Genomic DNA, 23,312 nt, shown 5'->3' on the forward strand with positions numbered 1-23,312 from the left:
CTGGGGTCAAACCCAGTTCAAGGAGAGGCAGCCTGTGACCAAGCTGGGGGCCAGGGTCTCTGGAACCAGTGGGAAGGGCAAGGGCAGACCTGAGGACAGGGGTGCTGCAGGAGGGGCCTGGCACTGGAGCTGTGACACCAGGAGTGGCCCTGTCCAGTACGTGACAGCTCAGTGGGCTCACCCACCCCTGCCCTGCAGGGCGTCAAAGGCATGTTATCAGGCATGTTACCAGGGATGCTGTGCCACTGCCTCCCCCTCCCCGCTGGCAGGAAGAGCAGCCTGCCTTCTGGAACGTGCATGTGTGCACTGAGAAATGCGGAAAAGACATTTATTACCAAGCTATAAATTAGAGGAGGTGGGCAGGGTCAGGAGGAGGGGCCAAACAGTCACGTTTTGGGCGTCTGCTCCTTCTCTCTGTTCTCCTGGGCCTGGATTCTGAGCTCCTCCTGCAGACGCTCCCTGGCTCGGACCACCTGGAACGGAGTTAGAAACAGGCAGGGCAGTGAGCGGGATGGGCCTCTGCCCTTCCCAGTCCGTCGAGTCTCCGCAGGGCCCTGGGCGTGTCTGAGCCAACAGCCTGGGAATCCAAGTGCCTCCTTCACCGGTGCCCGCATTCCCAGGGGGACAGGGCCCAGGCACACCCTGCTCTTCACCAGGCAGGGGTCCTGTTCCCCCACAGCAATGGCTGCTGGGAGGGCCATGGCCAGAGTGACACAGGGCCCAGACAATTCAGCCCAACTGGCTGGGCCCCAGGGACAGGCCGGCACACCTGCCTGCCTGCCATTCTCTGACCAGCTTGGGAGCCTGGGAATGAAGGCCCCCCAGGGAGAAGAGGGCCTTGGGCTTATCCCCTTCCAGCATCAAAGAGCACTCACCTTGGACTGCAGGTAGAAGGAGCCGCCCACGGATTTGTCGTTCACCTTGAACAGGTGTTCGTAGTTCTGCAGGGGAGGGGAGACGGTGAGAGGGTGTGCAGGCTCTGGGTTACAGAGGCAGGGGAAGCTAGGAAATGACAAGGAAGGAAAGCCAAAGGGTTCAACCCTGCTGCCCACTCGTGTTCCGAACTGTGTAACCCAGGAAGCCCATGTGACTGCTGGGGGACAGAGAGGTGGACAGGTGCCCACGGAGGGAAGGGGCTTGTCTACCACCACCCACTGCTCTGTTCCTGCCGCTGCTTGCTTTGGGCCTAAAAACAAATGAGTGACAGCAGGTGCCGTAACCTGGGAGTCCGAACACCTGCCCCTTTCCACCAAGGCACGTTCACTCTTCCAGACCCTCGTCACCTGAGTCCCCCCACCCCACACCTCCATTCTGGTCTGCTGAGGCCTGTCTCAGAGGCAGCCAAGAGGCCTCACCTTCTGGATCTCCTCGGGGCTCAGCTTGGAGACATTGAGAATCTGCTGGGCCTCCTGGAGGCTGAGGCCAGACAGGTTGGAGGCAGCTGCAGACTGGTGTCCAGCACGTCCCCGAGCGTCAGCTGCTGCCCGGCTGGCTGTGTGGACACACGGGTGAGTGCTCAGCCCTCAGCATCCCAGAGGTTCCCCTTGGGACTTCCAAGTGGGCAGCTCAGCCTGCCAGGTGGCCGGAGAAGACACACACAGGGACAGGGTGCATCTCTTCTCCAGGAGTGGCTTTTATTGGGGGTGGGAAACAGTGAAGTGAGGACAGATTTACTCCACTAGAGGATGGGGGCAGGGTCTGGTCCCCAACCTAGACTACATGATGGCTCTGTTCCTCTCCTCTCCTCTCCCCTACCCGTCCCCCCAAGAGCACACCAAGTTGGGAAGCTTTAGGCTACAATGGGAGACAGAGTAAAGCTGCAGGTAAGAAGAGGCAGTAACAGCTCAGTTGAGACGTCGCTGCCCACCAGTTCCTCGGCCGCCAAAACAGGGGGCTCCGGTGGCCTCTTCCCTTTCAATGACCACAGAATCAGGATCCACTAAACTTTTTCTTAAAGGACCAAAGAATAAATGTTTTAGGCCCTGCAGGCTAATCAATATCTGGGTTTGCAACTATTGACTCTTGAAAGCAGCCAGAGGGTATGGCTGTGTTCTGATAAAACTTTATTTACAAAACCAGGTGGTCAGGTGAACCAGTTTGCCCATTCCTGCCTCAATGTTCACGGTCAACCAGCTTTTCCTTTCATGAAAATGTCCTGAAGTCCAACAATACCCCCACCCCCTGGAAACGCCCCAGGCCGCCAGAACTCCAGGCTGCAGAGGGTCCTGCCATTCACAACGAACCCAGGGTGAGGGACCACCCGTAAGAGGAAAATCTCACCTGGGCAGGAGCGCCTAGCCCAGGGGGAAGACAGGGGCTCAAGCTTACCTGCAAACTCCTGCCGCAGGGCTCGGGCAAAGGCCCTGCCCACCACCTGCACCCCCATCACAATGATCTGGGCCAGGTATTTGGCCTGTGGGCAAAGCAGGTACCTGGTTAGCAGGTTGCATTCTCCAGAGATGGGCCCCTGGAAATGGCTGCTGAGTGGCAAGGTTTCTGGAGATCTGAGGTAATGAAGCACAGAGCAGCAGCCGCAGGACTCAATCCAAATTGCCCTGATAAAAAGCTGCTGTCTTGCTGGCTTCAGGTGCTCACTGGAAACCTGGCTGGGGGTGGACCTGACCGAGTCCTCAGAGGCACGTGGGGCCCTCCATTGGCCTTCAGACAGGAGGACAGAGCAGCCAAGACAAAGGGGCTGCAGGGCACAGAGGCCTCAAAAGCAACTCGACGGCCTGGAGCCAGAACCAGGGGCTGGCCCCAGACGCGCCACTGCCACTAACTGGCCCGGGCTTCTGTGCTTCTGGGACTGGGATTCCAACCCTTGTTCTACCAGCAGGAAACTCAGGGAGCCTGGAGTCTCCCAACTATTCACGAAGGTTGCAATCAACACAACACAAGAGAAAGACTCTCCACCTTTAAGCAGCAAAAAGGCCACTGGGGCGGGGGGCATTTAAGACCAAGAACTAACTGGTGAGGGAGAGCAGGACGGTCCCCAGTTCCTCCACTGGTTCACACACCTGCAGAACTGCTCCGCTCTGCTGAGCACCAGGATATAAAAGCCCACAGCCGGCCCAGCAGGGAGGGCAGCGGCGGGCCCAAGACCGCGTGGGTCAAACCCCCACAGGGGCACACTAAGTCTCATTAAGCATGACCGGAAGTGTAGAAAGGGAATGGAAGGAAACCTCAGGAATGAGATGGAGACTGGGAAAAGATGAGATTTCTGCCGGGCTGGATTTTGAGGGCAGGGAGGATCACAATGGGAATACTGGGGCTTTCTAGGCAGAGGAAGCAGGGTGAGCCCAACAGGAGAAAAGTGTAAAGGCCGTCCTGGGAGCAGCCAGAGCATCGGGGACATGTAAGGCGGTTGGAGAGAGGACTAAGGCGACGGCTGGGATGGGAAAACGTACAGCCCGTGCAGAGATCAGCAACGACACACACAGCACACACGGAAATGACCGATGTGTGCGACGCACGGACGAGGGTGTGCAGGGCGCCCACACAGCGCTCTCTGCAGGCGACCCTGCTCGGGGGCACGTGTGGCGGTTCCCCTTCCCCTTCCTTGCACTTGTCTGTAGTTAGAGGTTGTTATCGGTCAGCAAGTATCAGCTGAAGCTGGGGGCCGGGCACTGTGCCAGTTGGCCCAAAACCTCAAGACAGCGAGGCCCAGCGGGGTGTCATGACCAGCCGGAGGACATGGCTAGTGCTCAAGCAGAAGGTGGGCAGGAAACCCCGACATCGGCGCTCTCAGCCATGCCACCCTCAGGCTGCCCACCTCCCAGAGGATCCTGAAGGGAGGGCAACCCACCAACCTGCCAAGGATCAAGGACCCAACCGAAGAGCCAAAGAGGGACTCGTCAGATGCCAGCGGAATCCTGACTCCAGAAATGGCCTTGTATGGCTTCCAATGAGCCAGCCCTTACGGGCAGGGCGGGACGTTGGTTCTGGGACATTAGCAGGTGTTAATAGAGGGAAGTGGGTTTGCATTTCACAAGTAAGTGGAAATTTCGTAAGCCCTGTATTTCACACCAGAAAGCAAAGCTCAATGAAGACCCTCCAGAGATCAAAGGGAGGGGCGGGGCCGAGGCGGCTGCCGGGCAGGAGAGGCCTCCCAGATGGACAGCTGGTCCTGTCTGAGGTACAGTGAGGCTGACAGGCCAGTAGGTGACTCGGCCTGCACACCCTTTGGGCCTCAGACCACACCTTCACCCACTGCCACACACTTAAGCTCCGCCCATCACTGCCCATCGACTGACTTCTCTGCCCGGGGTGGTGGCTGCTGCTCAACTAGAAACGTTAGAAACTAAGCATGTGACTGGGCAGGTCCCCAACCACCCCGCAGGCTTCGCCGCACCGTGGCATGGTGGCCTCGCCGCTCCTGCTGCTGGGGACCCACAGCTCCTGGAGTTTCAGAGCTGCCGGGTTGGTCCATGGAGGCTGCCAAGGTTGGTGTGGGAGGCATCTCCAGGGCATGAAGTGTGATGTGTGGTCATACGGGCAAGCTCTGGGACTGCCTGCGTGCAAATGCCAGCTGTGTGCCCTGGACATGTTCTCAGGTCCCCTTAGCCTCAGTTTCCTCACCGGTAAAACGGGGCCAACAATAGGGCTGTTGAAGGGACTCAATGAGATAATGCTTGTCAAGTGCCTGTTGATACAGTAGGTGCTCAATAAATGTTGGTTTTCATTTATTACACTTTGTTTCACAAATCTTGACAATGGTCAGACAGTAACAAAGCTCTTCCCAAAAAGGCAACTCGGGGTGTCTGGGTGGCTCAGTCAGTTAAGCGTCTGCTTCTGGCTTTGGCTTAAGCCACAATCTCACGGTTGGTGGGTTCGAGCCCCGCATCAGGCTCTGTGCTGACAGCTAGCTCAAAGCCTGGAGCCTGCTTCGGATTCTGTGTCTCCCTCTCTCCTGACCCTCCCCTGCTCATGCTGTCTCTCTCTGTCTCAAAAATAAATAAAAAACATTAAAAAAAAAAGGCAACTCATTTGATATATCCACTGATTCCTCACAGGAGAAGGCTGCAAAAAGCCAGGCTACGTTCCTAGGGGGCTGGGAAGCGGTGTGGAAGACGGAGAGGCTGCTTTGCAACTATAATCTGGACTTGTACTTTTTTTCCTGTTAGCTATGTGGTCCTGGGCACATTACTCAACCTCTCTGAACCTCAGTGTTCTTATCTGCAAAATGGGGAGAACAATACCTTCCTTATAGGAGGGCTGCAAGGTCCTCAGGAGGCAACCCACATAAAACCCAGCGGCCAGTCAGCGACACGTCCAGAGCAGCCCAACAGCTACCTTTTGCTGGACCAGACACTGCCAGGAGCTCCAGGCATACAGCCAAGCTTCTCATCCCCCTATTCAGGACCTGGTGACAACTGTGTGTTAGGGGTGCTCAGATTCTGCCAGCTACAAGAGGTGGTCAAGACAGCCATGGGCTGAGGCCTCTCCTAGAAAGTCCTATAACATCCCGGAGTCCACTGACTGACACTTGACCTGAAGACCCCGGGCAAGAACCACAGCTGACATGGCATCCAACTCAGGCCAGACTGCCGGTGCAGCAGCAGAGACCAGAGCCTCAGATCGCCAAGCCTGGGACCCACTGTGGATGACACACACGTGTTCTCTGTGAGGAACCCAGCCCAGTGAAGGACCAAAGCTCTGCAGCTGGGGCAGGAGGCCGCAGGAATGCACTGGGGGGACACTGGGGAATGTGGCTGACCTCACGTAAGTGCATCAAAAAGGGAACTGGCTTTCAGGCAGACCGATACGCAGTGCTCCCGGCTCCTGGGCTGGTTGATCACCGAGACACGCCCCTTTCTCAAGGATACACGGAGATAGGAAGGGGGCTTTGCTCACCCAGAGCCCCTGCAAGCAGCCGCTGGCATGGCACCTAAGCAGGGGGCAGTCAGGACTGTGGTACGCCTAGGGCCCCCGCCTAAGGCGGGCACAGCAGCCCACCAGGGTTCGAACGAGTGTGAGGCTTCGCCAGGTCACCATCGGCAACAGCGCTACGCCTGCCGCTCTCAATCCCCACACCATACAAGTCACTCTTGTCAAGTATTCAGTGTTTTCAGTGTATTCACGTAGTTTTATAAATACGCTAAGAAGCATGGGCTACGACTAGTTCCAGAACATTTTCATCACCCTCCAAAAGAGATCCTGCCCATTCCTCGGCTACTTTGTCAAAACCCAACATCCTTCAAAACTTAACATGTCCTGGGGCGCCGGGGTTAAGCGTCTGGCTCTTGACTCTGACTCAGGTCATGATGTCACAGTTTGTGGGTTTGAGCCCCATGTTGGGCTTTGTGCTGGCAGTGTGGTGCCTGCTTGAGATCCTCTCCCTCTCCCCCACCCCACTCTTATGCTCTGTCTCTTATCTCTCTCAAAATAAATTAACAACAACAACGAGCCAGGTTATCCTCATCCCCCAAAGTGAAACCTTCCCAGGCCCCTACCATTTCTGTGTTCCCACAGCACTATCTTTTCCTACTAATATGCTGTCCTATTTCACCGACTTGCCCGATTCCTCCTTTAGGATACAAACTCCTCCAGAGCAACCTTTTACGTGACTCTTGAGGGTGGCTCAGAGTTACGTGCACAAATGAGTGGGAAGAACCCAGTTCAACAGTTCGTTGAGGGTCCTCAGAAAACGGCAGTATCCGGGCTTGAAACCGGACACCGTTGCATAAATGACCCTGGAGGAATCAAACTGAGAAATTAAGGCTCCTTCTCTGTGAGGTGGAAACAATGACCTTCCGAACTTCATAAGCATCACACGAGTATCCAGGTAAGGCCTCAGCTCAGAGCCTGGCGCTTGCAAGCTGCTACCTTATCCTTAATATTAAAAAATGGTTCCCCGGAGCGTCTGGGTGGCTCAGTCGGTTAAGCGCCCGACTTCAGCTCAGGTCATGATCTCGCGGTTCGAGGGTTTGAGCCCCGCATCGAGCTCTGTGCTGACAGCTCAGAGCCTGGAGCCTGTTTCAGATTCTGTGTCTCCCTCCCTCTCTGCCCCTCCCCTACTCCTGCTGTGTTTCTCTCTGTCTCAATAATAAATAAACATAAAAAAAAATTAAAAAAAAAAAAAAAAGAAATGGTTCCCCAAACTGACTGCCTCAATCACTTAAGGAACTGACAGAACCTCCGACGACAGCGCTCAGGACAATGTATTTTTACAGGGTCCCCAGGTGAACCTGTCGCAGCCAGGGTGGCGCAGATCTGTGGATTGGCTCCAAGTGCCAGTAGTACCGCAGAAACGCTCAGTTTTCGGCGTCGAGGGGTCTGGTTCAAGCCCTAGCCCGGCCACTTCCTTGGCAAAGTCTCAGAGACCATCTGGTCAGCATTGAAAGGGGCAATAATAAGACACCACCACCAACTGGCAGCGGGGCAAAGCAGGGCTCCCGGGACGGCCCTAGCCTCCCTTGGGCTGTGCGCACATGGGCTGGGGCACACGGCAACCGCATCCGTTGGGCATTTTCCGGCCAGCCAGGCCCGCCCAGCCTTCGGGCCACGCGGCTCTCGGTGGCCCCGAGGCCGCCAGCGCCCACCGCGACCCACCCAGCGCGACGCCCCCGGAGCCCGCTTCCCATCCGGCACGAGGGGGCGCGCGGCACCCGCAGCCCGCCCGGAGCTCGCCGCCCCAGACCCGGCCCCGAAACGGCCTCCCCTCCCCTGGGCAGCGCCCAGCTCGGGCCTCACCATGGTGGCCGCTCTGCTTCGGGGTCGCGGTCTCCTGCTTCCTGGCCCCACGGCCCCAGCTCAAGGTTGGCCGGCGGGTCAGAGGTCAAAAGAGAGGGCGCGTGCGTGACGCCGCACCAAGCATGCGCACTGTTCCCTCCAGAGGACGGGGAGTGTCGTGACGTAACACGTAGGCGGAACCAGAGGCGGAGTCGGCCCCGGGCTCCGGCTCGGAAGACAGCAGGGGACGGACGATGGGCGGGCGATGGGCGGCCCCAGGACTCATCCCGGTCATCACCCTGACTCTCCCGCTTACCTAACTGCAGTGCTACATGCTACCGAATAAATACATCTGTCAAGTGCGGAGCAATTTCTTCCCTTGATTTTAAAAAAAAACTTTAAAGATGTTTTGTCTATTTTTGAGACAGAGAGAGACAGCATGAGCAGGGAGGGGCAGAGAGAGAGGGAGACACAGAATCAGAAGCAGACTCCAGGCTCTGAGCTGTCAGCACAGAGCCCGACGCGGGGCTTGAACCCACGAATGTGAGATCATGACCTGAGCCGAAGTCGGAGGCTTAATCGACTGAGCCACCCAGGCGCCCCTCTCCCCTTGATTTTAAAAAAATACTTGGTACCAAAAGGTATGCAATAAACATGCAACACCCCACGAACATAAGAAGTAGGATGCCAAAGTCTCACAAATATATAAGAAAACAGGAAACTTCAAAATAGGTTTCGTGCTAGGGTCCCTCTAGCCTTGGAAGGACCATTCACTGACCCCTCCTTCAAGTTCTTGCTCAAATGTCACCTTCTCAACCAGGCCCACCCCGACCCGCTGCCAATGCTGAACCTTTTTCTGCATTGTTTTATAGTAAAGGCTTTATGGAGATAAAGTTCACACACCGCCCAATTCACCATTTTAAAGTGCACAATTCAGTGCTTTTTAGTATAGTCACTGGATTGTGCAACCATCACCACAAGAACACATTTTCATCAACTCCTCAAAAAAGTCCCTGCGTATTAGCAACCGCTGCCCCTCTCCCCTCCCCCTGACCCCAGCCACTACTAGTCTTTGTTCTGTCCCCACGGATTTGTCTGTTCTGAACATCTCATGGAAATAGAATCCTACTACATGTGGCTTTTTGTGTCTGGCTTAAACTTCCATTCTTTGTCCCCTCTGTTTTTTTTTCCCCTAAAGTTCTTAATCATCTTTAAAAAAAACTGTTTTTTTTTTTTTGAGAGAGAGAGAGAGAGAGAGCATGAATAGGCGAGGGGCAGAGAGGGAGACAGAATTTGAAGTCGGTTTCAGGCTCTGAGCTGGCAACACAGAACCGGACTTGGGGCTTGAACTCACCAACCAAGAGATCATGACCTGAGCTAAATTCGGCTGTTAACCGACTGAGCCCCCCCAGGCAGAATTCATGTACTTTATGTTTATTGTTTATAATCTGTTCCCTCTAACTAGAATGTGGATTCCCGGAGGGCAGGACTTTTCTCTTTTCTCTACTTTTGAACTTCAGCACCTGGAAGGGTGGCTGGCACATGGAAGGTACTCAAGACATGTTTGTTCAATGAACAGGCTGCCCTGTGCTATGTTCCGGACCACTGCCCTTTCCTTTCCTCCAACTCTCCAAATTCTTTTTTCCCTCAGCGCTGTGGCTGCTGTCTTTTGTCTGAAACTTTCTCACGGCTCTATGGCTCAGTGACCTTCAGGTCTCCGCTCTCAGCTTAAGGGTAGCCTCTCAGACTCTAAATACCCTGATTCTTCTCTATCTCTGCTGCTCCATTTCACATAGTTTGTCTTCTTTATTATTTTTTTTATTAAGTAATTTCTATGCCCACCATGGGGCTCGAACTCACAACCCCGAGGTCAAGAGTCACACACTCCACCAACTGCACCAGCTAGGTGCCCCTATTTTGTCTTCTTGACAGCTCTCTTCACAGTTTGCTTACTTGCACCCCGTCTGGCTCCCCGGCACAGAGGACAGTAACAAGGGCCTTGAGAGGCCTGGTCTCTCCCGCCCATCACCGTATCTACCACGCAGACCACTGTCGGGTGTCTATGCGGTGGATGATGAACTAACTTGCAGCAGCTGAGAAGGCATGAGGAGCAAAGTGAGGCCTGGAACAAAGGGGAGTCCCCTCACCTACTCCTGTCCCCCTCCCCTTACAGTTAGCCGAGAGACCACAGCGGCACAAGAGGTGGCCAGCTTAGAAAAGTTTAATTGCGAAAACATCCAGGGTATATTCAGGCCAGTCCCTGAGGGGCTCACACCACCCTTAACTGGGCCATCAGCTATGTGATGCCCCCCTTTCTCCTGATTTCAAACCTGGGGAGGAGGGCAGCTGGTCCCTGGCCCCTGAGGCTGGTGCTGTTTCGAACGGCCTGGCAGGGGGCCAGCCCCCAAGGCTCTTACCTGGAACTGGGGCAGCAGGCAAGGTGGGATATGGCACACGGTAAGTGAAGGTGCTGGGCAAAGCTAGCCCAGGCTGGGGCCAACCCAGGGACGCGCCCCTGGCCCCTCCCTGCCCCCTGTCCACCGCGCTCCCGTGCCCCTGGCTCCACATGCTAGCAGGCAGCTGAGGAGAAGCAGACAGTCCCAGAGGAAGCAGAGGTGAGGACAATCCATTGGAGCTGCAGCCGGACCCAGAGGCCTTGGAAGTGCCCAAGGCCCAGCGGACGCCAGGGCTTTGGGGATGAGCTTTGCCAGGGCCACGAGGCATCTTCCAGTTTGACGGGGAGACCTGGGGTGCGCAGTGGGCACATCAGGTGGTTCTGGGAGGTGGCGGCGGCAGGGGAGCCTAGAGGTGGCTGGCGGGCATTCTAGTCCTGGGGAGATAAACCAAGTGGGAGGGAGTTGACAGGTCTGGGGGAGAGGGGGGGTGTCGCAGGCTGCAGGGTGAGTGAAAGAGGGACGCAGGGGATGCCGGGGCCCCTCCCCCACTCACCCACTCGTCCTCGTCCACGCCCTCGAAGGAGTCCTGAGGGAGCGGGTCCTCCCGGTTTCCCAGCTTTGCCACCATGGCACTGAGCAGCTAGGAGAGTGGACAGGAGAGGAGGTGGGAAGGGAGTAGACCAGGACTGCTAACCCCAGGAGTACAGGCCCTCAGTTTGAATCTGTCAAGGTTGTGAAAAGAGCATACTGTCTCAGACGCTCAGACATGCACCAGGGCCACAAATGCCCTTGGGTCTCGAACCCTTGGCTCTATTTGGGTTGGGCCCGCCCAGAGGGGGCCTCCTTCTGCCCTTCCTCGGCTTCTTGAGTCCTGTGCGCCACAGGTCCGCTTCAGGGCTCTAGCCGGTCTCCCCCATCAAGCTGCCCAGCCGAGAGAGGGGTGTGACCCTGGCTCCTGCCCCGGACTGGGTCGGACAGAGAACTGAAGGGCAGTCATCAGGTATGGCCAGGACTCGGTGTGTGCCATAGCAGCCAGCGTCCCCGCCCAGCCTACCTCTTCCTTCTTTTGCTCGTCTGACTTCTCTTCCAGGTAGAGTGCTGAGGATGGGGCCCGACGGGCAGGGGCTTCACGGGGCGCCTGGCTCACTGGGGTGGGGCAGGGACAGGCATTAGACATCAGAGAATCCCCTCGGTGAGGACTCTTGCCCAACCCTTCCCCAGGGAATTCTGTGGCAGAGATCCCAGAGGGGGCAATAGCAGTGACCCCACCCTCTGTTCCCAAGGCTCCCACGGGCACCATGGAGTGTGTGTGCATGCGTGTGTGTGTGTGTGTGTGTGTGTGTGTGTGTGCGCACATCGGGGGTGGGAACTGTGACGAGAATACAGACCGTGGACTTTGCCCTCGAAAAGCTCAGAGTAGGAGCCTGGAAACACAAGCACCCCATCCTTGGGAGTGCCAGAGGTTTCTGTGTGCCAGCAGGACCAGGGGGAATCTTGGACTTGACCTTTTGACCCCTTCCCCAACCCCGCCCCCCACTTACTTCCCTGCTTCCTACCCACCACCGCCCAGCTCCTAGCCTACCTGGGGTCATGCCAGGAGGCTGTAGGCTGATCAGTCGGGGCTGCCCATTAGCACCTCCCAGCCAGGCCTCCGCACCGAGCACCGGCTCCCAGCTCACGGCTGTGTCTGGGAACACGTCATCCTGGAAGAACTCTTTCTGCAGGGAAGGACAAGGGCTAGCCCAGGGCACCTATCAGAGGTATCAGCAGCCCCTGGGAAAGGGGGTAAGACCCGGGGCCCGCTCTGGGGTTTCAGCTAGTTTCAGAATCTCAGCAGAATAAGGGAACAGGTACCCCAAAGAACAGTGAATGGTACAGTTTGGTGATAACGCCAGTTAGGCCCCAAACCCTTTTTTATAGGGGCTGGGAAGGGGGACTAGGTGTTGGGGTGCCTGGCCCCCAGCCTCACCCTGACTCGGGGCAGACGGAAGGCAACAGGCTCCAGGGAGGTCTGGCGAAGCCGCAGGCATCGGGCAAACTCTACTTCCTGGACGTCACACTCCGTCTTGGGCAAGAGGACAAAACCCTGGAGGAGCAGGGGGATCTGAGTGCATACCTGTGCCCCCACGGACTGCCAACACCCCTGATTAGGACCACCAGAACCAAGGCCTGTCCCTGAACTGGAGTGTGTTGGCAGAGGCTTAGCAACTAGCTTTCTGGAAGGGTGCCTGGGGGCTTAGTCGGTAAGTGTCCACCTCTTGATCTCGGCTCAGGTCATGATCTCACAGTTCACGGATTTGAGCCCCTGCATCAGCTCTGAGCAAACAGTGCAGAGCCTGCTTGGGATTCTCTCTCTGCCCCTCCCCAACTCATACACACACTCTCTCCCCTTCAAAATGAATAAAAATCTTTAACAGTTAGCTCTCTGGTGAAAAAAGGTCCCGATTGTAACTCTGATTGGCCTATTTCTATGGTGTAAAAACCCGCCATGGTGATTTCTCACTACCAACATGGCTTGTCGGACGCAGAGTTGGGAAGACATGTATGATAGTATCATACGGTATACCCACTGATATGTAAGCTGTACTGATATGTAAGTAGACTTGACAGCACAAAAAAAACCCATAAAATCAGGTAAAATAATTAAGAAGTGATACACTGAATGTTACCACTTTGGTTTTCAATATAATTTACTTGTGGGTTCATATAACTTAAGGTTTTATAGTTTAATTTTTAATAATGGGCAAGTTTAACAACCAGCTCCTGAGAGCTGCGGGGCACACCCTGGCCCAGTGCCCGGTTGACCCCACAGGCCCCTGCACTTCCCCATCCGGCCAGGAGAGGGCGGGGGAGCCCTGGGTCGCACAGACCAGGAGGCCCAGGGAGCGGCGCAGGCTCACCTTGTGTGGCTCAGGCGATGTGAAGCTATTGCACTCCAGGAAGAACGGAGCCTCTGGGAGCAGCTCATACAGGTACACACGGGTGTCGCCCTGGGTGGGTGGCAAGAGAGGCGGCCAGCTAAAGCCTTCCCCACCTTTCACCTGCCGCCACCCCCACCTGCGCACCCCAGCCCACCTTGCCCGTGAGTAGCACCAGGCTGGTGTCCGGGTCATAGCTGGGAAGCAGGGTCGAGGGAGCCACGTCCAGCCCCAGCACTGCCAAAGGGCCAGCGGCCACAGCCTCGGTGGGGTACAGGAGCAGCTGGCGCTCACTTCGGCTGCAAGGGAGACCCGGGGAGCAGAAGCAGGTCCTCAGAGCTGCAGGGACCTGAGTCAGGGCAAGGATGCTAGCAAGGACCCTGATCTTGTCAGGCTTCAGGGCCCGAGGAGTGCCTCATTCCCTTCTCTTTCCTGGTCCAGTTCTCAGAACTACGACCTGGTCTCCCGTAACAGTGGCCTAACCCGCCGGCCCCGTCCTCACTAATGCTCCCTCCGCTGCTCTCCGACCCTCCACCAGCACGGGTCTCGGGTCCACTTCTCTCCCCATATTCTGCTTCTCACCTGTTTTAGTCAGGCTGGTCAGCTTCCTGGCCTTTCCTCTCACACTTGAATGCCCTCTCCTTGAGTTTCTGGTTACTAGCTCCCTTGTGACTCACTTTAGATGACATCTCCCTTAGGAGGCCCTCCCTGGTCCCTCCTCCAATGTGCCAAATACTCGACCCTTGGGCCTCTCCAGTAGGCTTGGTTGTTTCATGCTCTTCACCTGGTCCCCACCAAGCATGGGCTCCAGGCAGCAGGACATGGCTCTCATCCCTCTGGGTCCCCAGTTGACTCATTCTTCCTTCCCCACCTCCCTCCCTCCCATCCATCCACCAATCTACCCACCAACCCACCCATTCACCCATTCACCCATCCATGCATCCATCCACCCATCCATGCATCCAGTAAGTGAGAAGCAGGGACAGCTTCTGATGCCTAACAAGTGTATGTGTGTCTGGGAAAAAAGGACAAAATTAGCTGCCTAAGTGGGGAGGGGGGATGGTATTCCTGAGTCCTTACCTGTCAAAACCAGATACCAGCAGACAGTGACCATCACACACCCAGACAATGCGGGCTCCACGGGCCCCCTCAGGCCCTGGGCCTTCCTGTTGGGACACGGCACATGAGGCCCCGCAGAGGACCCTCAGTCAGGTCTGAAGGCTGCCCCCGTTGCCTCTGGCTCACCTGCAGGGGCTCAGGGCCACCCCGGGGCTCGTAGACCCGCAAGTGGCCATCCTTGCAGACAGTGGCCAGCCGCTGTCCGTCAGGACTCCAGGCCAGGCCAAAGATCTGGATGAGGGTGAGAATGGATGTGAGAGGCAGCCTCGAAGCCCGTAGCTTGGCACCTGCCCCCACAGATGTCCTACCTGGTCCCGGTGGCCCCGCAACCTCAGCCGCTCAGCTCCGGCCTTAAGGTCCCAGATCCGAATGGTCAGGTCATAGGAAGAGGAGGCCAGCACGTCGGCTGCCAGGGGGTGGAAGCGCAGAGAGTAGATCTTCTCCGTGTGGCCTGGGAGTGAGGCACGGGGTCACGCTGAGCCCCTTGGGAGCCACTGCCTGTCTCCCAGCCCCCACCCTGGGCCCACCTGACCTGTGAGCACGGCCTCAGGTGTCGTGAGCACCTCCTCCAGGCCCTCAGGGGGCACCCGCCACAGTCGGATCCTGGCATCCTCCCCACCTGAAGAGAGTGCTGGCTCATCACTGCTGTGCCCAAGACCTCTGGGCTCCCCCTACCCTCATTCACACCCCTGGACCCTCCCGTGTGTCTAGCGCTAAGCCTCCTTACCCACAGCAAGGCGGTAGGGGTCAAAGGGGTCCCAAGCCAGATCAGTCACAGCTGTCCCATTCTGCAGTGTGGGCAGTGCTGTGTCGGGCAGGCGGCCAGGCTTCCGCAGCTGTGGGAGGTGACCCCACCCAGAGGTCCATCAGTATCAGGAAGGAGAGCTCGGTCCCCAGGGTCTGCAGGGCAAGCAGCACTCCTGGGCACCCCAGCCCTCTGCAGCTAATGCCCCCCAAGCTCTCTGCTTCAGCCACATTGTGCTCTGAGCTCCAAGTGCCAACGGTGACATCCCAGAAAGTGAGGGGGAGAGCGTGGAGTGGTGGAAAGAGCTCAGGCTTGGGGCTCAGGCAGCCTAGATTCGAATCCCAGCTCCACCACTTACACAGCTGTGTGACCCAACAGGTCACTAGGCCTCTCTGTGCCTCACTGCTTTCATCCATCTGTAAAATGGGGATAAGAGTGGTATCCCCGCAGGCCAACCAGGAGGATAAAAGGGGGTGCTGGCGGGTGCCGGGCACACAGTTTGTGCTCAGAGTGTGTGAGCTAGGGTGGGTACCCAATGCCCTTAACTTCCTGCAGGGCTGGGGGTGGGGGAGAGGACCAGGTGGGTGGGGTCCCTCACCTCGAGCACAGCCACCTGCCCGCCACTGCTGATCAAGGGCACAGCCACACGTAGCCGGTTGGCACAGAATCCATCGCTCTCGCCAGGCGTGGTGAGGTTGAGCCCCTTGAGGTTGGTGATGTGGCTGTCTCGGTGCAGGACGGTGCCCTGAGCATGGCGGAACTTGGAACTGGGGCCTGGCAGGTGGCAGGGACAAAGCCACGTGAGGAGGCCCTGCCCACCGGTCTGCCGGCTCACCTCACTGCAGGATGGTGCACGGCCTGGTCCAGGCTGCCCTCTTACTGGAGCCTCACTTCATCCCACAAGGACAGGTGACCTCACCAGGAGGGGAGCAGATGCAGACAGGGTTAGCTCCTGCCCTGATGCACTTACCCAGCAGGCTCTGTAGGGACCTCTGGCTGGGGCTGGTGCCAATACCACTGGTGCTTGAGAGCGAGGGCCCCAGGCTGGAGGGTGTGGAGGGGGAGGTCAGCGAGCTGAGAGGGGAGGAGAAGCCCTCCTGGGGGAGAAGCACCTCCGGTCAGCCAGCAGGCCCCCTGGTGTGCTGGCCAGAGAGAGAGGGGGCGCTGGGGTCATAACTCTGGGCCCCTCCTCCCAGACCATGGGACATCAGGGTGAGCTAAGCTTCGGACTGTGGGGACAGTGGGTGGCAGCTCCAAGCTGTGTAGGAGAAGAGGCAGGCCCCGTATGGTTAAGATCGGCCAGGATTTCAAGAGAAACCAGAAACCTAGATCTTTCTATGAAAGTCTTGCTCAATTTAGAGAACAGTGCGAAGTTCTTTATTTGTGCTTCACGTGTTTTGGTCTCCATTACACTTGATGACAGCTACAAAAGGCTCAGAGACCCTCAGGCAGGAGAACACACTTGGCAGCTTGACTCAGGGCCCCAGGATGGTGGCGGGATGGGGAGGACGGGCGGACTGCCCCGGCACTCACGCTGGGGTCCGCATCCCCTGCAGGGGTGTCTGCAGGCGGGGCCTGGTCCGGGGAGGGCTCCGCAGGGGGCACCAGGCAGGAAGTGAAGCTGAGGTGTGGCCGCCGAGCGGGGTGGAGGCTAATCTTCTGCACCTGAGAGAAGAGGGTGGTGTCTGAGGCAGGGAGTAGGGACGGGGGGTGGGGGGGACACAGGGCAGCTGGACTGTGGGGCCATGCTCGGGGCAGGTGGAGGCTGGGAGTGGCCAGCCATGCTGGGGGGCCGGGGTGGGGGCCCCTACCTGCTGGTTGCTCCCCATCCACCAGGCATGGGGGTCGGAGGCAGGGATGCAGCCTGCGGTGTCCGGGAACAGGTCCTCATGGAACTCCACAGCCTGTTGGCAGATGGGTACGTATGTGGCCAGTGAGGTCCAGGCCCCCTAGACCTTCCCAGCCCCTCACTCAGGTCCCCCTCACCTTGCGAGGCACGTGGTAGCTGACAGGCACGATGGCTGTGTCGCTCAGCTGCAGGACACGGAGCACCTCGCAGCCCATGACAGCCAGTGCCCGCCGGGGCACGAGAGCCGCGCCCCTCAACACATTCTCGAGGAGGCACTGGGTCACTGTGGGGGACAGCATGGGAAGGGAGTCGGGGAGGTGGAGGGGGAGGCATGGGAAGAAGTCAGGGGCGCGGGGGAGGGGAGGCAGGGGGCTGGAGGAGAGAACAGGGCTTACCTGGGCTCAGTGCTGGCTGCTGTGGGGTCACCTCATAGCAATACAACTGACTGTCACCCTGAAAGGAGAGCAGCCTGAGCACCACTCGTCGCGTGTGCCCCGGGGGCCTGGCACGTGCTCCAGATCAGACACCAGCTCCCCCCCGCCCCCCCCAGGTTCTGGGCTGAGCTTCTTGGTGGACTTCACTGCGCACGGTATGTTCAGGGTTTACAGAGCGCCTGCTGTGGGCTAACACTGCTTAATTGTTGGCCTTATCCACAAAGCTGACATTCTTGGGAGTTACAGTCACACCAGCCGAAGGTCACTCAGCCTGGCAGGGGTGGACAGCATCCTGCTGTCTCCCAGCAGGCTCACCAGGCCAAAGGTTGGGGCTTGGCCTGGACACCCTGGGGTGGGGGGCTGATGTGGATGGGCACTCCAGCTTCTCACATACCTTTCCTGCCAGGACCAGGAGCCCAGAGTCTGGGTCCAGCAGGGGCATCAGAGACCTGAGGGAGAGAAGGCTGGTGGGCAGGACGCAGCCAACCACTGTGCCTGAGGGGCGGCTGGGGAGCTGGTGGCCTCGTGACTCCACACGGGGCTCAGGCCCTGGACCACACTGGCTGGAGTGACACGGCCCCTCTAGCTGTATCCAGCCTGTCCCTGGCTACTCTTCTCTCCCAGTGCCGAGCACATCCCCATGTCACAGGTTTTCTAGCCCTGGGTCCTCCATCTGCCTGCCCCCTTCAGTCCAGAACTTGTATGGGCCCTGGGCATAAGGGGGCAGGGCCCTCTTTCCACACCTCAGTCCCAAACTCCATCCCTGGCCCACCGGCTCCAGGAGGACCCCACATATGATGTCTCTGGTCCCACCTCAGCCAACCTGGGCATCAGGCCAGAGTTCGCAGGGAAGATGAGGAGGCGTGCTAGAACCAGGGACTCCCTCCACCCTGCCCAGTGCAGTTGGCCTGGGCACACCAGGCCTGCAGGAAGGTTTGGGGGCCACCTCCTCAGTTATCCCAGGTTCCTGATGATATCTTAGAGACTCAGATGCCCCACGACTCTCCCTGGCATGACTTCGAGGCCCTGTGCCGAAGCCTAAGCCAGGGGCTGGGAACGGGGCCTTCTTCACCGCAGTGCATCCCTGCAGTCCCCACTCTGTTCCCGAGGTGGGGCTCTGTCGGGGGGGCAGTGGCTGGGAACATACACCCCAGAGTCCCTGCCACTTTGTAGCCAATGGGCTGTCACTGTCCAAGAGGACTCTGACAGGTGCCTTCATCCATTTGTTTCTTCTCTTGGTTTTCATTTCATGTCCCTGGACCTGAAGACCTGGACTCTCACTCCAATGCTTGACACTCACCCTCAAACAGAACCCCCCTTCTTCATTGTGGTTCCAGTGGTCAGAGGTCACCAGCTGTGGCAGCTGCATCCGACCCTCACCCAGGCAACAAAGCCCCCCTCCCCACCGCCCGTCCATCCTCTTCTGGCCAGCTGGCCACCTCCCCTCCCCACCCTGCCGGGAGCCACAGAGTGGACTGGGAAGCTAGGTGGGGCTGTGGGTGTCTCCCCGGCTTCCTGGAGTGCTCTGGGCTGGTCACCTATGAGTAACAAGGGCTCTAATTACCTCGGGCCAGCAGGGTAAGCCGGGCTCAGAACTGCCTTTCTTGACCTTCTCTGACTACTGCCTTCTGTGGGGGAGCAGATGGGCAAGGGGACAACATGGGTGTGTGACCTGGGGTGCCCCTCCACGCTGATGGTGTCTCCATTGGGGCTGGAAGCAAGTCCCTTCAGCAGCCTTAACAAGACTTTGATTCACTCATTCATTCCCATTCATTCCTTTATTTTTTTAATTTTTTTTAATGCTTTTTATTTACTTTTGAGAGACAGTGTGAGCAGGGGAGGGTCAGAGAGAGAGGGAGACACAGAATCTGAAACAGGCTCCAGGCTGAGCTAGCTGTCAGCACAGAGCCCGACGCGGGGCTCGAACCCACGAACGGTGAGATCTGACCTAAGCCGAAGCTGGACGCTCAACCGACTGAGCCACCCAGGCGCCCCTCATTCCCAGTCATTCCTTTGCCGAACTATCTGTGCCCAGCCCTTGGCTCAGCCTGCAGGTGTGACCAGAAGTGAGTGCAAAAGACCCCCCTCTGTCCTCAAGTTGCTCACAGCTTGGCCTGAAAAGCAGACACAGTCCTCCCTCCCCGCAACACACAAAACACATAAAGGAAAAGTTCCCTGAAAACAGCCAGCAGGGAGCCAGGGGGCCTGACCCTGACTGGCCACAGGGGAGGGGGTGTTCCATTTGCCCCAAAGGGTAAGGAGGAACCAACCAAGAGGGGAGGATTCCAAGTAGAAAGAGCAGCCATGTGCAAAGGCCCTGCAGGTGTGGCAGGCAGGCACATGGTCTTCACGGCGTGAGGAACAGGGCAAAGGACGATGCAGCTGATGGCTTGGGCAGTGATGGAGAGGGGACGAGCCTCAGGATGGGGTGGGTTGGGGCCACAGAGAACAGTGCCTGGTACCTGAGGAGGGGAATTTTGCCTCCCTCCGTTGGATAATCAACAAGAAGCAGATGACACATCTCAAGTGAAGGGGGACAGGATTAGACGTGTGCTGAGCAGAGACCACCATGTGGAGATGGACGGGAGATGGTGGAAACAAGGATGATGGGCTCTGGGCAGGGTCAGAGAGTAACTGGGACAGAGGACTCCTCAGGCACCCTCCCCACCCCCGTCACCTTGGCAGGAAGTGGGGAAGGGGCCTGTGGGTGGCACAGACAGCTCATCTGTGCCCCACACAGACCTCCTCGAGATGCTCCACCTGGCCTCCCCGCACCCCCACCCCATCAGCCCCAACTGGCCGGCCCACTGATTCAGGTCCACTGACTCAGGTGCTGGGGGGTGCAGGGGCAGGAAGTCATGGAGGGCAGGGCTGGCTACCCCAACAGGTCAGGCCAGTCTTCCTCGCCTTAGGCAGAGACATCTACAGGCACAAGCCAGGAAATGGGGTCATGGCACCCAGCCCCAAGGGTTGGCCAACAGCTGGCACGGGCCTGACCCCCGGCCTTGTGAAGAGATTCAAGCCAGGTCTGGGTCTGGAATGCAGAAAATAGTTCCTGCCTGGCAGAGGGCCACCAAAGTGGTAAGAGCTGGCACCTCTCCTGCTGTCATGGTATGGGGCAGGGCTGGCATCTGGCCCTGCCACTGGAAAGGGCTCTGACCCAGGTCCAGGCGTCTGCCCCAGGCCCAAAGTCATAGGAAGTCTAGAGCCTAGACTGGGCCCCTACCTCCAGGCCGAAGTCCCAGAAGATGCAGGTACCAGGACATGTGAGGGAGGGGTTGGTGCCTAATAATCCCATCGGCCTTCCTACTATTCCTGCAATTAGCACAGGAAGTACTGTCTGCCAGCGAAAGCAGCTTTGGAAGTTCTCTGGTTCTCTCTGGCAGCACATCTCTCCCCTTCAGACCCACCAACCTAGACATCCTGGCATCACCACTGGTCCAAAGCAGTCCAGATCTCCTGGATCTGTCCCTGTCACTCAGGCTGGGCAGCTGAGACCCCCTTGGACCAAGCGTAGCCCCACACTCCCTTAGAACCAGGTTCTAAGTGGGGGTGGGTGGTGGTGGTGGTACCTTGATGCCATATGAGGAGAGAACGGAAAAACTGGGGAGAGGGTCCACTGGAACCTACCTATGAACCTCTGGGTGAGTAGTAGCATGGCAAGTGTAAGTCCAGGCCCAGCTTTGAGGTAGGGGACAGACCCTTTAGGCAGGTGGGTGGGCTCTCTCCAGCAGCAACTGGACGGGGAGGCGAGAAGCTTTGGGGTCTGTCAGAAGGTCCTGTTCCTCAGGGAAAGTCAAGCTGGGGCATCATCCCCCAGGGGCATCTGTGGACCCTCCTGAGGGCTTTAGGGGACAAAGGGTCATCTGACCGAAGCCACACTGCACTCAATGCAAACTCAAATGCTTCAGGAGTGTGAGTGGGTGAAGGCCTCCTGGTGCAAGACACCTGGGAGTTGTGGGGACCAAGGTGGCCAGTGAGCCTTGGCCTCCATCAGAAGGGGCAGCTACTCCTTGGCCCTTGGCCAGAGCTCCTACTGAAGGGCAAGCTGGGAAGTCCCGTTTTAATGTGAAACCACCAGATTTTTCAATGTTGGCAATGGCTTCAAAGTTTTCAAAAGTCCCAAATGAGCCAAATGAAACACACCAGAGAGCCAGCACTGGCCCAAGAGCAGAGGTTCACAAGTGATGTCCCACATCTCCATACACCAAGAAAAGCATGTGGTGCAGGCCAGGCTGGGGGGGAGAATGGCAGGTACCCCCAAGGGCTTCTGGGAGCTGGGAGCTGAGCTGGTTCCCAAAGGCTCTAAGGCATGATTCTGACCACAAGCGTGGAGTAGGAGGACAGAGCACTTTCCTGGAATACTCACGGCAGGGGATTTTTCTGGACTAGTCCAGTCCCTGGCACCCACTCTCCTGCCTGTCAAAGGCCCCCATCAGCAGCACCCAGGCCCAACCCACTGATGGTGAGGCCCAACCTCCCAGCTCATCCCACCCTGTCCAGCACAATGCCAGCCATGGGGCCTTGGGCAGACGGTCACTTCCCTTCCTGTGTCTCATTCCCTTCATCTAAAATGTGGGGAAGGTGGTCCAGAGATGTTCAGCTTCCTGAAAGCCCTCATGGCTAAAAGCACCCCTGAACTCAGATTCGGCATCAGAGACTGTACTTAGGAGGCTCTCAGAGGGTTCTGTGTGGCTTGCCCAAAAGGTTCTGAAATTGGAATTAGCTAACAACATTAACACATCGAGAGATTTCAGCTAAGGAAAAAAACCCCAAAAACACCCAAAAAACATTTTTCCAGTTTCTCTTGAAAAACCTGAAACTCTGGCAGACTGGGGGCAGGTCAGGGAGGCTGAGCCTTTACACCAACCCTCATCCACCTACCCTGGCCTCTCCAGGTCGCCACAAGCTCTGGGGTCTGCTCCTCCAGTTTGTATTATCCTTGTATCACCTGCCTGGTGGGTCATAGGCATCCGGGCTTGGGACTCTTAGCTTCAACATTCTCTTGCTTTTTACACGAAAAACAGGGGCCCGCGCAGGGTTATATGGCGAACTAGTGGCGGACCAGACTGGAGCACGGGATTCCTAATTTCCTAGGTCAGGAGGTGGAGTATCAGGCTGCCCGGCGAAACGACCCCTTCAGCGGAGAGGAGGCGGGTCTCTGGCGGCCCCGCCCCTCCCCGTGGGGAGCGGCCCCGCCCCCGGCGCTTAAAGTCCGACCCGCCAGCTGCCGGCCGACTCCGCAGCCCAAACCCGGGGCGGGGAGACACGGACGCAGCTGCCTCGAGACCCTGGAATCCGGGACCCCTGCAGGCCAGCCGGCCCACCCCACCCGGCCCCCGCCCGGCCCCCGCCGCCGCCGCCGCCGCCGCCACCTCCCGGTGAGTGTCTGCCGGGCTGGGGCGTTGCGAGCGGGGACGGAGGAGGCTATGGGGCGGGCTGTGCAACGCACGGATCACGCGCGCGAACCCCCCTTTCGGGCGCACACGCACGTAGAACGGACACGCGGCCCCCAGCCCCGCACGGTCATCTGGGCCCACCCGGTCGCGGGGCGGGCGGGTCCCGCGCACCCCCTGCCCGCGCCCGAGTCGCCCCCGCCTCCTGCAGTCCCGGACAGCCCCACGGCCCCGCGATTCCAAGGCTCACAGGCCAGTAGCCGGCAGGGCTGCGAGCAGACAAAATAAACACCCCCTCCCTCGCTTCCTCCTCCCACGGCTGGGCCCTCCGGCATGACCAGTTTTATGAATCAAACCCCTTTGAGGGGATAGCCAAGCCATAGTCTTGGGTTACTTTTACCTCCTGGAGTTGGAGACCCTGGTTCTGGGCCTGGAGCCCTCACTGCCCTGTGCAGATCTGTGCAGATTGACCGCCTGGGGTACTGAGGACCCTTGTCACCCAGGGCAGAGCCAGGGGACCAACAGGCATGCAGCCCTGGGGAGGAGTCAGGGGTGGCTATGAGATATTTGATGCCCCATGGGGCATGAGGGACAGACCTTGGCTGGCTGGGGCCCTTCATTTTCCAGATATTACAGTGTCCTGTCTCTGCCTCTGCCATGGACAGGGCTCTGCTTGGGCTATGAACTCACTGGCCTGGAGCCAGCTTAGTCCTTTGTGTCCCTGGGCTGGCAGCTCTAGGACCTGAGGGCTGCTGAGGTCCCCTGTGGTCACTGGCAGGCCAGG

The 23,312-nt window shown here is 58.1% G+C and overlaps 2 protein-coding genes across 2 annotated transcripts in view; both read right to left on the reverse strand.

Moving 5' to 3' along the window:
- Nucleotides 1-314: 314 nt before the first annotated feature.
- Nucleotides 315-7,801, reverse strand: PAM16 (presequence translocase associated motor 16). The gene is made up of 5 exons (XM_029946013.1): nt 7,693-7,801; nt 2,329-2,413; nt 1,356-1,492; nt 876-941; nt 315-473 (listed from the first exon to the last, which is right to left on the reverse strand). Exons 1-5 carry the CDS (start codon nt 7,693-7,695, stop codon nt 387-389), a joined length of 378 nt encoding a protein of 125 aa, XP_029801873.1. The 5' UTR covers nt 7,696-7,801; the 3' UTR covers nt 315-386.
- Nucleotides 7,802-9,874: 2,073 nt separating this feature from the next.
- CORO7 (coronin 7) overlaps nt 9,875-23,312 on the reverse strand; it is a 55,962-nt gene continuing 42,524 nt past the window's right edge. Inside the window, exons 10-28 of the mRNA XM_029946006.1 lie at nt 17,527-17,581; nt 17,094-17,151; nt 16,836-16,981; nt 16,661-16,753; nt 16,383-16,514; nt 15,820-15,946; nt 15,448-15,623; nt 14,832-14,940; nt 14,637-14,723; nt 14,413-14,555; nt 14,231-14,335; nt 14,066-14,151; nt 13,143-13,284; nt 12,968-13,057; nt 12,037-12,153; nt 11,650-11,785; nt 11,122-11,213; nt 10,621-10,707; nt 9,875-10,501 (exon numbers count right to left, since the gene is read on the reverse strand). Coding sequence (XP_029801866.1) covers nt 10,496-10,501; nt 10,621-10,707; nt 11,122-11,213; nt 11,650-11,785; nt 12,037-12,153; nt 12,968-13,057; nt 13,143-13,284; nt 14,066-14,151; nt 14,231-14,335; nt 14,413-14,555; nt 14,637-14,723; nt 14,832-14,940; nt 15,448-15,623; nt 15,820-15,946; nt 16,383-16,514; nt 16,661-16,753; nt 16,836-16,981; nt 17,094-17,151; nt 17,527-17,581 — 1,987 coding nt within the window. The 3' untranslated portion in view covers nt 9,875-10,495. The remainder of the gene's footprint in view (nt 10,502-10,620; nt 10,708-11,121; nt 11,214-11,649; nt 11,786-12,036; nt 12,154-12,967; nt 13,058-13,142; nt 13,285-14,065; nt 14,152-14,230; nt 14,336-14,412; nt 14,556-14,636; nt 14,724-14,831; nt 14,941-15,447; nt 15,624-15,819; nt 15,947-16,382; nt 16,515-16,660; nt 16,754-16,835; nt 16,982-17,093; nt 17,152-17,526; nt 17,582-23,312) is intronic.

The sequence above is a fragment of the Suricata suricatta genome, chromosome 8 (genome assembly GCF_006229205.1).
Source record: "Suricata suricatta isolate VVHF042 chromosome 8, meerkat_22Aug2017_6uvM2_HiC, whole genome shotgun sequence".
NCBI lineage: Eukaryota > Metazoa > Chordata > Mammalia > Carnivora > Herpestidae > Suricata > Suricata suricatta.